The sequence below is a fragment of the Aulonocara sp. 'chitande type north' Nkhata Bay genome, linkage group LG7, assembly GCF_057382095.1.
Source record: "Aulonocara sp. 'chitande type north' Nkhata Bay isolate Kocher_YH1m ecotype deep benthic linkage group LG7, A_spYH_male_GT1.1, whole genome shotgun sequence".
In the NCBI taxonomy this organism is placed as follows: Eukaryota; Metazoa; Chordata; class Actinopteri; order Cichliformes; family Cichlidae; genus Aulonocara; species Aulonocara sp. 'chitande type north' Nkhata Bay.
In genome coordinates this window covers 50,605,226-50,623,664 of record NC_141350.1, presented here as the reverse complement: position 1 = coordinate 50,623,664, position 18,439 = coordinate 50,605,226, and the positions used below count along the sequence as shown (strand labels likewise).

Genomic DNA, 18,439 nt, shown 5'->3' with positions numbered 1-18,439 from the left:
TGGAATGCCTTGGAGTGAATCTGCACAGGCCCCAGGAGATCTTCCAAGTCTATACACCCACAACCTTCTTGCTGTGAGGCAACACATGCCATAGGATGACAAGACACATTTTAAAAAAATCTTTTATTTTTTAGTTGTATGTATTGTATGTACCTTGTATTAAAACGGGTCAGTCAGAAATAGGAGAAGTCAGAAGAAGGAGTCCTGCAGATACCGTCCAGTTACAGATCAGCTTGGCATCGATGGTCTGGCTCTGCAGGACAGTCTTTACTCATAGTACTTCTCTAGTTCTTACTCCATCCGCCTACTGCTAGTGTCGTTTTTGTAATGGAAGATAATCTGGTCATTTCTTTAAGTTTGCCCAGGCTCGCAGTTTAGAGGTGGAATATGGTAAACTTGTTTTTGTTTTGTTTTGTTATCAGCTTTGCGAGGTCATGTGAAGTGGGCGGCTGTAGATGTCGTGTCTGCGCAGACGCATCCTTGAACGGCAGACCGTGACCTTGCGTTTTGGCTGAGTATGGAGCATCTAAATGAATTACGGCGCGCCCCCGTCCGCCTGGCTGGGAAAAGGCGCATCCTCCTTCCTTTTTAGATTTCAGTCACGCACCTTTGCTCAGATTTGACAAGACGCACGAGGGATGTGTTTCGCTGTTATTCTCTCAGCCCCCCCGATTTAAAGAAAAAGAGCGAGAATCGCGCTTATAAGAATCGATGCCTTTGCTTTGTCTGACTTGAGATCTCAGGATTTATTCTGCACCCAGCGCGCATTTTACACAAATCTGCACCGCTTGCACACGACGAAGAGACTGCGCCTCCTCGAAGCGGGTATAGGGCGATAACCGATAGGCACCGAGAATATCCTCCGGGGCCGTTCGTGCTTTTTTACTCAGACATTAAAAACAAAAACAAAACATAAGAATCGCGTATTTTAAAACAAGGTCACTAACGATTTGAGATCTCAAGCGCAGATCCCGGTGCACATCACCTTCCTCCGGTGATGCTGTGGTCAGAGAGCAGTAAAACAGACTAAAAGGGAAAACAATGTGATGGACAATGTCCACTCCAGCGGGTACGAGACACCTGCCATCCTGGTTCTGAATGCAGCGAAGAGAGACACCGAAGCGGGTGTCACCGTCAGCCCTGGATGCTGCGCCGAAAAATGGGATACTCCGACCCATCGTCGGGTAAAGACTTGCTCGGCAGCAGATCTCTTTGTTTCATATTTATTTGCGCGTTTGGGCTCGTCACACTTTTGCAGCAGATTCTCTACGGGAAAAACTACATCAAGAGGTAAGTGCTGATATTTTTTTACCCCACTCCTTTCTTCTCTTCAGCCACGATTAGAAAGAACATTAGAGCGCAGTCAGTTTCCAAGAGTGTAAGGATGACAGTGAGCGGTAAGAAGCATGCCTTTGTAGTCGTTGTTGATCATATCAGTGGCTTTTAATGGAAAAGGTAAAAATGTGAGTGATGAGGTAAGAACATGCTCAGTAGAAATGAGAGTAGTCTGGATGGTCTACATGTCGGGACAAGCTTTAGTGGCTGCAAAGAACAATAGCAATTAACCATCCATGTTTTTCTTTCTCCCCAGTGGCATAGAAACAATTTCCATTGGATTTCTTTTCCTTTTTGTTCCTTTTATTTTTGTTTTTTGATCTTTTCAGAAAACGAAGCATCACATTCATACCATACACAGTGCTTCAGCTGTGCATGGTAATGTTTTCCCCTTCTTTTTCGTTTTTTCTTCAAAGACCTTTCTTTGATTTCCGTTTCAGCCTTCTTGACTGGTCGTAGCCTACATCTGACAGAGGCATCAGATTTTCATAACACATATGAACGCTACTGGAGCTGATGATGGTGATGATGATGATGGTGATGATGATGACAGAAAGCAGCATGTTGAAGATGATGTGTATTTCTTTTTGGTCCCTGTTAAATAATTCATTTTACCAGGCTGCACCCTAGTGCACATGCTGCCACTGCAGAGCCACGTTTCATGCCTCTGCATCAGTATTTAACCCCTTGACAGAGGCGTTCTTTAGTTGGACCCTGGTTTGTAGTCCACTGTAAACCCACTGCAAGATTTATTTCCCAACTTTCAGGTCACTTTCTTTTATACTCTGTGCTTAAAATCCCCGTGAGACGAGCAGATGTTGAGAAGCTGGGATGTTTGAGCTTCAGGTGCTTCAAAAAGAAACATAAAACTTTACCCCCCCTCTCACCACCACCTCCAGATACTTTACCGACAGGACATATATGCTTACTAAAGCAAACATATATGTGCTGCAATCTGAAAGTCCCCCTCCCTCCCTCCCAAAAAACACACACACGCACACAACTAATCCCTCCCTTGCCACCCTGCCGGGCTGGTCTGATAATACTCGGCATGGATTCATGGCATCCTGACTTCTTCAGTGAGATGCATGAATTCAGACGCGAAGCACACACACTTTGTTTCGCCCCTGCGCCTTTTTTTGCTCTCCTCCTAGAGCTCGGCCTAGGAGAGAAGGGGAACAAGCCACACAACAGAAACCAGTTGGCTCAGCGGCAGCCATTTTGCTACAGTCTGTCTGCACACACCTCAGTGGGAGCGAGGGAAAGAGGAAGGGGACTGTGAGAGACCCAAGGAGTGTGATAAAAGGAATGTGTTTTCATGCATGCGTGTGTGTGTGTGTGTGAAACAGAGAGAGAGAGAAGCGTCATCTTATGATACCTACCCATGCATAAACAATCCAAAGTCATCCACATGGATTCGGCCACACCCAGCCTCTTCCCTCCTCCAAACCTTGGCCGGAGAACACATTGGCAGGATGCTTGCTGTGCACTTCTTTGCTTCAGTGCTTCACAGAAAAAAACAAAACATAAAAACAGATTGGTAATTACATGAGGCATGTAGGCTGGCTAGGATGGTTGCAGAGGAGACATTTGGGTGCTGGCAAACTGAATGATGGCTTATGGAGTAACAGTTTAGATGTATCATCACTCTTACATCAACTCACTCTGTGTATACGTCAGTGTTATGGCTGAAGGGGCTCTCGGTTCAATGCATGAGGATACCCATTAAAGTCAAACAGTACGACGTGCACATTGATGCACTTGATAAATCTGTCTGTGAATCTGACCGTTCAGTTTGAAAGGAGGCACCTTAGAGAGACACATAAATCCGCTCCCTGTCTGCCATCCTGGTGCCATCCAAAGGGGTGAAGTGGAGAGTGTAGGATTATAAAGTGGCAGCCCGAGATCGTTGAGGGACACCGCTGACACACTTCTGAGAACGAAGACATTAACTTTCAACTCCGCTTGACTTGAGGAGGGCGATCTAAAAATACTCTTGGATAGAGAGAATAGCACCCCGGGCTGCAGGGAGGAAGGGATTAAGAAAGGCACAGATGATGAGTGGCAGTGTAAATGCAACTAATTATGATAGTCATTATCAGTGAGTCTATTACTGCTTCAATTAATCATTTCACAAAATTACTGGCTGCCCTGTGGAGTCATGGATGTTTATTAAATCGTCTGGTTGCATTATGTAAGTGAGCTGTATCTCCCTGATTTTGAGCCTTTTCTCTTTGTGCGTGTGGTTTTTTTTTGTTGGTTTTTGTGCTGTTGACACAGCTGTAACTGAGCATTGATGTTAGCACATGGTATCAAGTCACCGCACTTTGAACAATATGAAGGAATATGAAGAGAAAAAGTAAGAGCACAAGCAGAGGAGAGGCTCAGCTACAGCCCAGTTTTCAGTTTTGGCCTGAACAACAGACGAGGTCGTCTTAGAGAAACACACAGCAGTGAAAAAGCATCCAGATCGATGTGCTGATGGAGTCAGAGCACATTAGTGCTACAGGGCAACTTAGTGATTGTTGCTTGTCTACAAATGCTTGCATTAGCATCTCATGTGGACTTATAGATGGGCTCCTAAGGGCTGATCCTGATCCTAAGCTGATCTGTGAGTCAGAAGTAATCTAATGTAGCTACATTTGTATGGAGCTTTTCTAGTCTTACCAGCCTGTCAAAGCACTCAAGTAATCACTTTTGGAGTTTGAATTTTTGCTACAACACGGAAGTATGTCAGATTAAACTCAAGCCTGCAGTAGGCTTGTTGTTTTGGCTATGACTAATTCAATTCTATTTATATCACAACAGCAGTAGCCCCATGGTGCTTTATACTGTAAGACAGAGACCCTACAACAATACAGAGAAAACCTCAACAATCAAACAGACGACTTTGAGCGAGCCCTTGGTGACAGTGGGAAGAAAAAACTCCCTCTTAACAGGAAGAAACCTCAGGGAGAACCTGGTTTAGGGAGGACTGGTGGTGATGGGAGGAAGAAAAGGAGAAAAAACACACTGTGGAAGAGAAGTTTATGGGTTTAAGGTGTAGGTTAGATAACCTAATGAACCAAACTGTGCCACTTTGAATAGCGTTGATTAGCTTTTGTCCTGTCTGAGGCACAAGAAGAGGGACAGAAGCCTCTCGAATTTTAGCGTTCGGTTCTGCAGCCGCTGCCATGGAGATGTTGAAGTGGCACTCAGAGCAGCTAAGCGCGCCTGCCGATTGGTATTGATGCGAGCCCCTGATGATAAATGCTCCATCACATAATGCATCCAGAAATGCTCTTTGGGTTCAATCTCCTCCTGCTGAAATTAGCACGACACCCACAAAGCACTCCTAGAAATGAGTCACGCATGAGTACTTGCATAATAGTCAGCATAACAGGAGAAGTTGTACTCCTCCGGATATTTAGATGTATGGAATGTGATGATGTTGAGAAAATCTCAAGGATCAAATTTTAAGTAAAAAAACAACACGTGAAAAGCACAAAAGTTTTCAAATGACTGGACATTTTTCCCCACAAAACTAAGGAATATACTTTAACGTGCTGACATTTCCCTTCATAAAGATCACATTTACCATTTAATCCTGGTGCCAGAAACCCTTCTAATGCACAAACACTGAGCTGAAAATAGCTTTCAACACATTTTCCTCCTGTCTAAGTAACATCTGCTGCATGTGCAGCAAAGGAGGAGGATGGATTTATTGAGAACAACAAAACAATACTGCCATTTTCAGATTTGATTGACAGCTAAAAATAGCTGCATTCCTCCATTTTCTCCCTCAAAGAAATCCCGGCTCTCGCTCCTGTAGAATGAGCTTTTTTTTATTCCGGGCACAGTTATAACATCCTATAAAACACATGCACCAAATGACCTCCTCTGATAAATGTACTGTGATGGCATCCAGCTGAAGTTAACATAGCGAGACCAAAGGTCAGGTTAAGCTTCTGCAAGCCATTGCATCTTTTTGTTAGGTACAGTATCGATGTATTAGTCTTTAGCTCTAAATTGAGATACCTCACCTGGGTTAGGTTCTTCTCACTCACTGAATACTATTAGATCTGGTGGCTTAAACCAATCTTCCCTTTGTTTCTCAGTAATATCTGGATGAAAAGATGGTCTAGATTGGCAGCTTAATACTATATTGGCAAATCTGCTGGCCGGTTGGCACTGATTATCGCTCATCTCTTAAATCACTCACTTCAATATATTGATTTACAAGTCTAACGCTCACACAAGCAAATATTGCACAGTGTGAATGTTTGAATCACACTCAGATTAGTGGCATCAGCCCAGCATAAATGTATCATTCAGATCACGGTGTCACTGTAACCCTGCTTGGTGTCATATACTGTCTTTCTTTAGCCAAAAAGCTGGTCCCCTCTTCCTCTGTATGTGCATGTGTGAGTGTGTAAAGGTACAACTTTTTCTGGGTTTTGTGACTGAACATATGCGATTGGGAGTATGTGTTTGACATTTGCACAATGGGGAAAATAAATCCCAAATAAACTGACTCATTTTCTTACTAGTGCGCAACAGTTTAGCCGACTCAAAGGGGACGAGACAGGAAATTGGACCGGTCCCGTTAATTTCTCCGATGACGGATCTCTGAAGCCTGCCAGAAATGGAAGGAAAAGGTACCTTTCCAGCGCCACTGACTGCACAACACCTCTGACAAAAGAGAGTGTGTGTGAGAGAGAGAGCGAGAGAGAGACTGAAAGGCAGAGTGAATGAGAGATCACAAGTTTCAAATCCACCATCTCTAGTGACGACCCAGCCCTGCATGCGTGGACTGGGCCGCTGATACCCCATGACTCCCCTCAGATGCTGTAGAAAGGGCTCAAGCCGAGGCACATTTGCACTTTTCTTCTCTACTTGTTATTGACATCTGCAGGTTTAGGAAGCTAGCAGGGGGTTGCTGATGTCACAGGGCTACATCACACGTTTAACTCTAACTTAACCTGTCTGCATGTTGACAGATGTTTCCGTCAGAATTTTCAGCCAGATTCACAGATCTCCGTAATAGTCACACCCTGCCTAGCTGATATTAAGAAGAAAAAAAAACGCCCTCAAAGGTAGGCCAGTTTGAAGGCATTTTTAGCATTTTCACAGAAACCCAAGAATATCTCTCTTTTTTTTTCATTAGTTTAAAAGGGATAAACTCTCATATTTTTTTCAGTGGTGGTTGCACTTCAGATTTGCTCTTGCATGTTGTCTGATCCCGTCCACCTCGACCCCTCCCAAATCCCTAAATCCCACCCCCTTTCAGAAGCTGGTTGAACCACGGTCTCCTGTTGATGTACTGGCTTCTCCTTGTATCTCTGTGTCGCATCCAGCACCCATTTCAAAATGCCTTGTCAACCTATGTCTCATACTGTTCTGCACAGCTCTGTGTGTATACCATATGCATAGTGTGGACACTTCTCCGCTCCTCCTATCTCCCCTTCTCACATCTGCATTGTCTCTCTCTGCGACCTGGATTTAACCCCTTTTCCCCACTGTACTCTCTTTGTTACAAGAAGACAGGAACGTGCCCGATTTTTTTCCCTCCCCGCCTCCCACACCCCACGAAATTGTGCTAAAATGCTCATCTTGGATTGGTTTTTTCAACCAGCAATTGCGCAGTCAATCTAAGAAGCCATAAGCGACGAAATTCACCTCATGGAGTAAATTGTTGTCTTGATTTCAGACCTGAACAGAGAACACTTGCAAAGGTTTTATCATCTTAGCTAAAACAAGAATGAACAGCCTCTATTCAGCGTGTCAAATATATTCTATGAGACCACCGCTCCTCTCTGTATAACCTCAGAAATACACTGCATCATCAGGTGGATGTAGACAACCAGTTTCATCGTTCCTTATTTGTACAATCTTATCCCAGCATCTTGTTCCTTTAATGCATCTCTCCATTGTATTGCTTGTTGCATCCTTTTATAATCTTTTTTTTCTTGCTTTGTTAACTCACCTCATTTACCTCACAGCCACAAGTAATATGCAGCAGTTTTATTCATCTTTCAAAACAGAATGCTCCATTTAATGTGCGACAGATACCAACATTCATTCTAACAAAGACACATTGCAGGTTCCCCCAATTCACATGTCATCATGTCCCTAACCAAGCATTATCAAAAACACTGTTAGCATTGCAAGAGCCCTCTAAAATTCTGATGTAGTTCTCCAGTATATGAATTCTTTCAGTTTAACAATAAGATGTAAAGAAAAGTAAAGTCTCTACCACAAGATATACAACAGATCAATATGTCCTTTGGGTTAAACAAGCCAACAAAAAACATTTAGGTGAATGAAGCCAGAAAGAGATGGATCAGTTCTGTGCCTCACTGATAAGATAAGATAAGATAAAAACTTTATTAATCCCTCGGGTGGGTTCCTCTGGGAAATTCGGTTTCCAAAAGCACAGCACCGACAGAAGTTACAGTTACAGAATATTATATACACACACACACACACACACACACACACACACACACACACACACACACACACACACATAAATACAGAGGCATATATAAATAAAATATACGAAGGGGATAAATAGAATAAATAGGAATAAAAATAAAAATAAACTGCCAAACCTTAACAGGAAGATTTTGGATCAGGATAAAGATAGCAATCTCATGAGGGTAAGACAGTTTACAAATGCATCATATTGATGGTGTAAGAACAAAAAAACCCCGCAAATGTGAAAAAAACCCATCTAAATAACCACTAAAGCAAGACTGTGGCCTACAGTGCTAATGTCAGAATAACTTTATATAATGCTGAATTTTTATTGAGTCCATGCATGTTACATGTAGTGTCAAAGAAGCGCACGTGGAAAACCCATGACAGATTTCAGTCGCACATGTATTTACAGTTAGCTAGGGTTAATGTTAGCAGGCATCGCAGCAGAAATATAGCAAATGGTGCTGTGGTAATAGGATAAGCATGAGGGAAAATACATGTGTTTCCTTATTTTTTTTCCCCTCAGAACCTAAATCATGTAACATGTTCAGTTCAATTTTCATCCCTGGCTTCTAAACATGTGCAGTGTGAAAGATGGATGTAGCTTCTGGGTCTGAAGGTGAAGCCACCATGGCTTGCATTCTTTTGAATGGTCAGCAGGGGGTGAAGTCCCTTACTCTTTGAACAGTCAGAGCCTGCTCACCACACCTGGTTTTTAAAGCACCAGGGTGACCACATGAAAACGTTCAACTTAATAACTTCTGTGATGGTGGCTACGTGCATCTTTGATACTGTCTGTGCTTCTAACCCTAGGATGAAACCAAACATCTCCATAACGGAGTCTCTTTGCTTCACAGATGTACATCCAAGCTATTTCAACAAAGCATTATAGTAATTAGTGATATTTAAAAATCGACTACCCAACAAAACATAATACTAGCAGGCTCCTATTCCTCCATACTAACCACGCCCCCCACCACACACACATTTTATCCTGACCGCTTTCTGATCACGTTTAAACAAAAGGCTGGAAGAAATGAGGCATCAGTACACAGAAATACAACAGCCGACTTTAAATTTCCCAGCCAGCATGGCTCTTTTTCCAGCGTTCTTCACACGACCATTTTGTGAAATCAACCAAAAGCACACCACACATTAAAGACATTATTTTTGTATACTTTTTGGTTAATGTTGCCATTCCAGTGTAACGATTGTTTCACATGTGTCTAAAAGAAGCTCTTCCAATTCTTAAGTCCTTATTAAAAAAGATAAAATTCCTCCCAAACTCTTTGTTTGTTATTACCTCTTTGTTATGGTTACTTGTTTGCATGACTACTGTTGTATGTGTTCATGTTTACAGTGTGACAAAATTGTAATAAATCAGTCAAACTGTCACGTTACTCCAGCCAGCACAGCTGATATACTTACTTACTCCTCACACAAAAGCACCGACCCGGCCACGCTCATAACCACCAGATGCTACACCGCTAAACCGTCTAATCCACCATTTTAGCAAGCCAAGCACTGGAATCAGCCCTATTTCCTTGTCTGTTTCTCTCCTAATTCAACATGTGAACATACAGTGTATGCACACATTTTAGCCCCAGAGTACCAATGTTACACCATGCAAGTTCTCATCATAGCCAGTGAACTATATAAAAATATGAGAGGTGCTACGTTTCTTCACTTAGTGTATGACATTGGTTTAGACTAAGATGTAACAGAATCTGGTGCAAGTGTCCAGTAGACATGTTACTATCTTGTTTGTGACGCCTAAAATCAGTGACATCATTTCTGTCATTTGTCATTCCACAATGCTCTACTGATATTCTAGTATTTCATAAAGTCAAACCATAGACATTTTATATTAAAAATGAAATATTTTTTCTTATTGTGACCTTTAAACACACTGTTTTACATATATATATATATTATTTAAGCATAGTGTATTTTATCTCTTCTGTTTATTGTTAAATTCTTTTATGTTGAATAGATGTAAGCAGAGGATGACTCTTTTTATCCCTCCAGGTATCTGGAAAACTATGATGGCTCCTTTGATTACAACTCTACTGCATGCAGGGAGCTCAGACAGGAGATTATAGACGTCAAAGTGCTGACAATGTGAGTGTCCGATTATGTTTCATCTAACAAGGTAAAAAAATCTCCAAGGTAATCCTGCGTGTTTATCATGTATGAAAGTATTCATGTGTCAGGAGTAGGGTTCACTGGTACAGTGTCAGTGAAGATAAATTGAGTAGTAGAAGAAAAAAAAAAACGCATGAAGAAGTTAAAAATTAAGCATCACCACCAGCGTAAGAGTAACTAGCATTTTCAAAACAATGTCTGGTTCTGGATGACAACAATATGAATCCAAGTCAAAGCAGGAGTTCTAAACTCTTTTGTAGCTTAACTGAACTAAAAGAAGCAATAATTTTAACTAAATGCAACATAAATACATAAAATGAAAAGTTTATTCATTCAAGTAATTAATAATTAAATTACACTGTACCAGTTTAGCCAAATCACATGTAAAATTTACAGGTAATCAGATTACTTAAAGTCAGAATTTTAGGTGTAAATATTTTTCAAACTTGATGATGAGATGTCTATCATCCCTGACTGCTCCACTAAGAGTATTGGCAAGATATTGATGATATTTTAACAAAGGGCCAATCTTGTGGCCCTTTGTTAAGGGCCACAAGATTGGCCCTTAACAATCTTGTTAAAAAAACAACAACAACTCTAAAATGACATCCTGTACTTGTGTACAACTTAGCTTAGAGAATAAGCTAAGTTGTGCTCATGGTGAAGGTAGTATTGGTAGTTTTACAGGCATTTTCAAGAATTGCTCGTCCTTCTAAAGTATTGGTCAGGTTTTAGTGAAGTTGTCCTCCTTGACAACCTTGACACATCTCAGCAGATTTTAATTCTCATTAGTTTACAGTCATTATAGCCAACTAATGACTGCAGAACTTTTCATCTGTATGTCACACATTACAATATCATGTGAAGTGTGATGAATGCAAGCCAAATGTGTCAACAACATTCTGATTATTTCTTTGTAAGCTGAGGCTTTGTTGGCAAAAATGGGCTAAATCTATTCTAGCATGCTAACATTCTCAATGCTACAACTTAATACTGCACAAGGCACAAAATAAATCTGAAAAGGATAGTATTTGAAGATACTTGAACATGATTCCATTAAAGATGGATGAGAGCTCTGTTACGTTAACTAGCTGTCTTTGAAGCTCTGTTTTGGAAGCCCCTGTGTTAGCATTTTGACTTCTGACATGTTGGTTTTTTAACGCTAGAAGTGGCTATTTTAAGATGAGAAGGTGGTGTGTTATCAGCTAACATTAGGAGGCTTAATTTGCAAAGTCTCCCTACATACAGGGTGTTTTAGTGCGTAGTGTAGAAAGCAATACTTGCTTATTTTGGCTAAACTAGCACTAGCATCGTGAAACATGGTGAAGAGGCCCACCAATAGAAGACCAATATTATTTGTTTTCTTGCTGTTGGGCAGCAGTTTTTGACACTGGCGTGATGAAAGATTTCAAGACAACCCAATGAATTTTGTCAACCATCCAGTATCATAAAAGTTCACAGTAATAGTTATTGAGTTATTAAAGGTCAACCAGCTAAGTAAACAACACTTTCAGGTCTGGAGTCATGCCATAGTGTGACCAAAAAGACAAACAAAAATAAGTACATGTTTCAGTAAGTACACACAGTGTCAATACAGTTGACACATTTGCTAGCGCAGATTATTTTATGTTGTTACTTCAGGCAATTCTTGACCATTTGAGCAGTTTCATTACTCAATAACATCCATTTTGTTGCCAACACTATTGAGCCAAGTTGTTGCGCTTCTTATTTTCTTATCACTACAGGACACTATAAATAACATGCTTACAACATACAGTAGATCACTGGCCAGATTCATTCAATGAGCCACTTGCTCCAAAGGCAATCTGAGCAGCATCTTTCCTCTTGTGTGAATATGAACAATGTCCAGTGACCTTTTGCATGTGGCCCTCAGGCTGGCAGCTTAATTATCAAAATCATACTGAGTGCTCAATGAAAGCCCTAGAACGACTCTGGCTGCGGCAGGGAACAGCTGTTGTCACTCTGGCAGGCAGCAAAATGAACGCACAAGCCTGACTCCCAGAGCAAATCACGCCGCCCCAATCATCTCCAAGGGCATGTCAGTTCAAGGACATCTATTTACAGATGTGCTTTCTGTTAATGAGTCGAGATCCAGGGTGATCAGTAAAGTTGCAGTAAATTTTTTGGCCTCTGGTTTATCTTTTTGAAACGTTTAAGGTGTTTCTTCAATTTGTTGCCTCTTCAGAAATAATGGTTAATTGGAAAAACCATGTCAGTCGGAATAAAGTCGTCTTTCCTCATCCCACAAGTCTCTCAATCCTGTCCGTCTCTCTACCAGGGTGAAAACGTCAGATCTCTTTGAAAGATGGCGAAACCTGCAGGTGTGTAGGTGGGAGCAGAACAAGGAGGAGGCCAGCAACTTTAAGTAAGTGTTACTCATTCTGAGCAGAGGAATTATGTATGTAAATGTCTGCATTTATCGAAAAGGTCTTTTTTCTAAAGACTGTGTTTTTTGTGAAGTGCACTGGTTACCTTTTGAATAGTTTAAAAGAAACATTATTATCTATTATCACCTTGACATTTATTGGTTTGGAAGTCCTCTACAGAAAATTAATGATTACTTCTGCTGATAAAATGTAGTTAAAATACAGTAAACTTTACAAGCCAAATATGTACAAATAGTACAGAATATGGAGAATACCAACCCCAAATTTTATAGAACAATATTTCGTTGAACTGACTGTTGGGGAATCATAAATAACCAAGTAGAATAAGATGAAGGATTAGTATCCTGGATAAAATACTATATATTCTTACATAGAAAAGAAAAAAGCAAACATGTTCAGGATCTTACTATATACACTCAATGGGAGCGTTTTTGGTTACACCCTGCTAATACTGGGCTGGACTCCTTTTTGTCTACAGAATTTAACTCTTGGTGTCACAGCTTCAACAAGGTGCTGGAAACATTCAGAAATGTTGGTCTCAATTGACATGATAGCATCACACAGTTGCTAGAGATTTTTTAGCTGCACATCCATGATCTCAATCTCCATCACGTCCTTGGAGAGCCCATGTGAACTTTAGCATCAGTTTCTGTAGCCCATCTGCTTCAAGCTTTGATATGTTGTGTATTCAGAGATGCTTTTCTGTATACTTTGTATATAATCAATGGTTATTTGGGTTTCTGATGTCTTCCTGTCACCTCAAAACAGCTTGGTCATTTTTCTTTGACCTCTGGCAACACCAAGACATTTTTGCCCAGAGAACTGCCACTCACTAGGTATTTTATCCTTGAGATAGTTGTGTGGGAAATCCTTAGCTCCTGAAATACTCAAAAATACCAGCCTGTATGGCAACAACCATTCAAAGTAATTCACCACCTATTAGGTTGTCTTGACCAGCTCTACATGCCAAAAGGCATTGAATTGCTGGATGACATTTGCATTAACAAGCAAGTGTATCTAACAATGTGACCAGTGATCTATAAAACTATCATCTTTGGGTTCTGGGCTCTTTAAAAAATGTGCAAACTCATTAATCAAAGGTATGTTTTAAGACGATATCAAGAGCTGAAATAACATTTTATTTAAAAAGACATTGTTAATTTGTAATGACCATCTTTTGATAAACAACCCAAAACAATTAGGATGTAAAGGTTGAAATAATTTTGGTTTTGATCTTACCGTGCATCTTCTAAAGCTAAGTTTTACTTTTCTTTGGTGTCGTCCTGAAGGATGTCTCTGTCGCGCTGCTGTAATGCTCCTAACTTTCTGTTCACAACCAAGAGGAACACTCCTGCAGGGACCAAGCTGAGGTACGAGGTGGACACCAGTGGGATCCTTCCCATTACTACTGAGATCTTCAAGATGTTACCAGATGTGAGTTCACCACCTCTTTATGAGTGTTTGCTATTTTCTACTGTATCTGTGGGCATTTCCAAACCTGCTGATCTGATGTGTTTTATTTCAAAAGTTCTTGTGTTGTGTTCATTTGACATTACCACCTCATGTCTTTCAGGATATGCCGTATTCCAAGTCGCAGTTCAAGAAATGTGCTGTCATTGGAAATGGTGGTATCATCAAGAACAGCAAATGTGGAAAGGAAATTGACTCAGCAGATTTTGTTTTTAGGTATTCACGATGCAGTCTTTTAGTATTTGATATGTGAGAGTTGTACAGTGTTACCTGGAATTCTGTTCTGATTTAATATTCTTGATCTTTATATTAATTTCGAGGAATACATACAAATTGTCATTGAACAATTGGTGGTTAATTGAGAATGAATAATAAAAAATAATAATGAACGAATATTAAAACTTTAACTTGGGAAAATTACATGACAAGAAGTCATAAAAGTACTTCCTCTTTCATGCAAAATTCTTTGAAATTTTACCCCAACCTTTAAACTCAAAGCATCAAATAATAAACTAGCACTAAATTCTGAAATCTACACACTGAACAGCCACAACATCAAAACCACTGAAGCGTATTACTTGGATCGTTGTAGAATCCAAGTTTCTGCTAGTAAATCCTTGGTTCTACCATTCACAAAAATGGAACTTTGTAACTTTGACATTTAACTTCCAACCAAGTATTGTTGAAGAGTGGCTTCCCAAAAGCCCAAGGTATTGAGCCTTCAAACACCTTAAATCCCAATTTGATTGAGTGTCTGGGGATTCAGCATGACAAGCTGCCAATGTTGCAGATCCAGATACCAAAGGACATCCCTGGAGGTACTGTTAATGTCCTGAAGGATCAGAGTTGTTTTAGCAAAATGAATATGAAGTGGTTTAATGTTGCTGCTGATCAGTGTAGTCCCATAGACCTCGCTTCACCAAGAGAAATTCAAATGTTAAAATTCCTGTTTATTCCAGTTACAGTGGTGGAAATAATTATTGATCCCCTGCTGAATATATGAGTTTGCTCACTTACAAACGAATGAACACTTTCTAATTTTTATGGTCGTTTCATTTTGATACAGATAAAGAAAAAAAACATTACATAAAAGTTATAAGTTGAGCTTCATGTCATTGAGTGAGATAAGTATCTTGATACGTTTCTTGTAGCTGGTCAGTTTTCACACATCTCAGGAGGGATTTTAGTCCACTCGTCTTTATAGAAACTCTCTAAATCATTTAGATTTCTTGACTGCTGTTTGGCAACTCGCAGCTTCAGCTCCCTCCATATATTTTCTAGGACTGAGTTCTGGAGACTGGCTGGGCCACTCCATGGCCTTAATGTGCTTCTTCTTTCCCCACTCCTTTTCCCTAGTGGTTTGTTTTGGGTCATTGTCACGCGGAAAGACCCATGACCCATTTTCAGTCTTCTGACTGAGGGAAGTAGGTTCTCATCACTTTATGATTTTATATTTTTTTCTTTTCTTAATAATTGCACCAGCAGTTGTCACCTTCTCACTAAGCTTCTTGCTGATGGTCTCGTAGCCCATTCCTGACTTGTACATGGTGCGATCTTGTCTCTGACGTCCTCTGACGAGTCGTTGTTCTTGCCCATGGTGGCAGACAGGTTTGAATAATAGAAACTGATTGTGTGTACAGGTGTGCTTTATGCACATAACAAACTGAGATCAGGATAGTACGAATAGTGGGAGTCACAATTCTGGCTGGTAGGAGATCAATACCGATTTCACTTAATAATGGATTGGATTTATATAGCGCTTTTCAAGGCACCCAAAGCGCTTTACAATGCCACTATTCATTCACTCTCGCATTCATACACTGGTGGAGGCAAGCTACGGTTGTAGCCACAGCTGCCCTGGGGCAGACTGACAGAAGCGAGGCTGCCATTTCGCGCCATCGGCCCCTCTGGCCAACACCAGTAGGCAAGTAGGGTAAAGTGTCTTGCCCAAGGACACAACGACCAGGACAGAGAGCCAGGGGATCGAACCGGCGACCTTCCGGTTACAGATACGGTTCCCAACCCCCCTGAGCCACGGTCGCCCCAAATGACCTGCAAATCAGTTTATGCCTTTTGTGTAATGTGTTTTCTTCTGGATTTTTGGTTGGTTAACCAATTTATGTAATTTATTGTAAAAAGAAAAATACCCCAACAACTTCTTATTAAAACTATTATATGATTACTTGTGCAGCTCTTCAGGTTATCTCCTCAGCATGCCTCTTTTTAAACATATCAAGTCAAATCTAAATGATTATTAAACTCTAGTGAAACGTTATTTTCCTTTTTTTGCAGATGCAACATACCGCCCATTAATGACAAATATTCAGCAGATGTTGGGACTAAAACAGATCTGGTGACAATAAACCCGAGCATTATAACTGAGAGGTACTGTAAATATGGGTCTGAGAAAGAACACCTCTTTAGCTCAGCTTCTGCCAATGATCTTTTCCTTTTATCACATGAATCACTTTCTCTGCAGATTTCAGAAGCTGGAGAAATGGCGGAGGCCGTTTTATGACGTCCTTCAGAATTACGAAAACTCCTCAGTGGTGCTACCCGCGTTCTACAACACCCGCAACACCGACGTGTCATTCAGAGTTAAGTATATGCTGGATGATTTTGACTCCCAGAGAGGTGTGTTCTTCTTCCACCCGCAGTATCTGCTTAACGTGCAGCGCTTCTGGGCGGTGCAGGGCGTCCGCGCCAAACGGCTCAGCAGCGGCCTGATGCTAGTCACCGCCGCATTAGAGATGTGCGAGGAGGTCCACCTCTACGGTTTCTGGGCGTTTCCTATGAACCCCTCTGGCATCTTCATCACACACCACTACTATGACAACGTCAAACCACGGCCGGGCTTTCACGCAATGCCTCATGAAATTTTCAACTTCATTCACATGCATACACGTGGGATCATCAACGTACACACAGGGCCATGCGCATGATCCCTCACTCTAATTAGTAATTTGCTTTAATGCAACTGCTCAAGATTTGACCTTTTAATTTGTCTTTAGGCCAGTTTTCATCACGGCAATCTCAGTTCAGGCAACTATTTTGACCCCAGTTCAAACAGAGTTGGCCTTGGGACACTCTCATCTACATGTTGAAGATTTCTCTTCTGCCAGCATCTTATCTCCGACTGTCAGACCATTGGATGCTTGTTTTTAATGTGAACAAAGTGGTCTTCATAGTGATGTTGTTTCTGTGGAGTTTTCTAGTGGCTCGGCTGTACAGAGGTGTTGTTTTTCTACTTGGTCACACAGATATTTAAGCCCGTCTTCTTCTCTCTTTTTCTCAGACACTCTGTGGGTGTGGCAGCTTTTAATGTTTGTGTAAAAAAACAACAAAAAAAACAAAGTCTGAATCTTAATATTCAGCTAATATTTTAAAAAATATGAAAAGAAAATCAAACTGTAAAATTCAGTTGTCTACTTTTGTAATCTATTTCCTATTCACCATATTCCCTCGGTGAATATTTTAAAAACACTCTTGAAACGGCCTGTTTTCCGCGGCCTTCTTTCTCCCATTTCCAAATATTTCTCATCATTTCTGGTGGAAAAGAGGCAAGATTTTCTTTTCGTTTTTTGGGGGAGGAGTGGGGTGTCATAGATTAGGGTGAAAGCTAGAAAAATATTTTGCAATACACCAACTCCACAGAACTTTTGGCTTTCCAGTTTTTAAAGCAACCCAGCCTATCGCTGTCTTTCATGTCTTAAGCCTTATTGCCTTATGAGGTATGGAATCCCTCTGTATGATGTGCAGACAACGTTTTTAGTTTGCCTCTTTTCATCCAAGCACAACCCTAGCACACTAAGGTAAAGCAATTCATGTGCAGTTCATGGCTTGTATTCTACTGGAGTCCCTCCCTGTAAACTCCACTCATAACCACGTAGTGCTCTGCATGACTTTACTCTATACTTGGCTTTGTGTGTGCCTGCTTCAGCGATCACTGATATAGCCTATGTTTACACTTAAGCCTCAACTGAAGCTCACAGTGCTTTTGGAGATGTACACAAGACTCTTGCTTGGAGAAAGATCGATGGATATGTTAAAGTGGCTGAGATGATGTGGTATCATTTTCACTTATGACCCCCAAAAATGTATTATGCTACTGTGGTACACTGGAAAGTCATAAAAGGTTTTTCTATTTGTTTTGTTGTATGCAACAAATTATTTCACTTGTGAGACTGTAACTTTACTTTTCAGTCACTCCTCTGTTCATGCTCAGCTGTGCACTTGTCCATTATTTCTTTATATGCATTACAAATAAGATTTAAAAAAAAATGCTGTTTCCTTCATGTCTTTATACAGACTCTTTGTGTGTTTATGGAGCACCAAAAAGTTTCGAGCTAAATTGCTCTACAGTCACAGTTAATGAGCAAGAGTGGAAATAGAGGGGATCTGGTCTGTGTAAAGAATGGAGGTAATATATAACACAGTGCTTCTTAAATGACTCTGGATCATTCTTTATACTGCTACTGTGCTTGTAAATAAACTTGTCTGAATTTTCACTTGTATGTTCATTATTTTGTGTTGGGATGAGAGTGTGAATGAATGCACTGCTGTGTGAAGTGAAAATGTGACCACACATGAATAAAAACATGCATCAAAACTCTGCATTA

General features: G+C 40.7%; 1 protein-coding gene across 2 annotated transcripts; it reads left to right on the top strand.

The window, feature by feature from the left end:
* Positions 1–502: 502 nt before the first annotated feature.
* On the top strand, positions 503–18,328 carry st8sia5 (ST8 alpha-N-acetyl-neuraminide alpha-2,8-sialyltransferase 5). 2 transcript variants are annotated; one of them, XM_086301109.1, is made up of 9 exons: positions 503–1,290; positions 5,865–5,972; positions 6,315–6,410; positions 9,826–9,918; positions 12,242–12,328; positions 13,640–13,784; positions 13,924–14,036; positions 16,113–16,205; positions 16,300–18,328. In XM_086301109.1, the coding sequence occupies exons 1-9, from the start codon at positions 1,145–1,147 to the stop codon at positions 16,760–16,762; spliced, it is 1,344 nt and encodes a 447-aa protein (XP_086157235.1). In that variant the 5' UTR covers positions 503–1,144; the 3' UTR covers positions 16,763–18,328. The 2 variants fall into 2 exon arrangements, with proteins under 2 accessions (XP_086157235.1, XP_086157236.1); XM_086301110.1 differs by lacking the exon at positions 6,315–6,410 and having other exon boundaries at positions 505–1,290.
* The last annotated feature ends 111 nt before the right edge of the window (positions 18,329–18,439 follow it).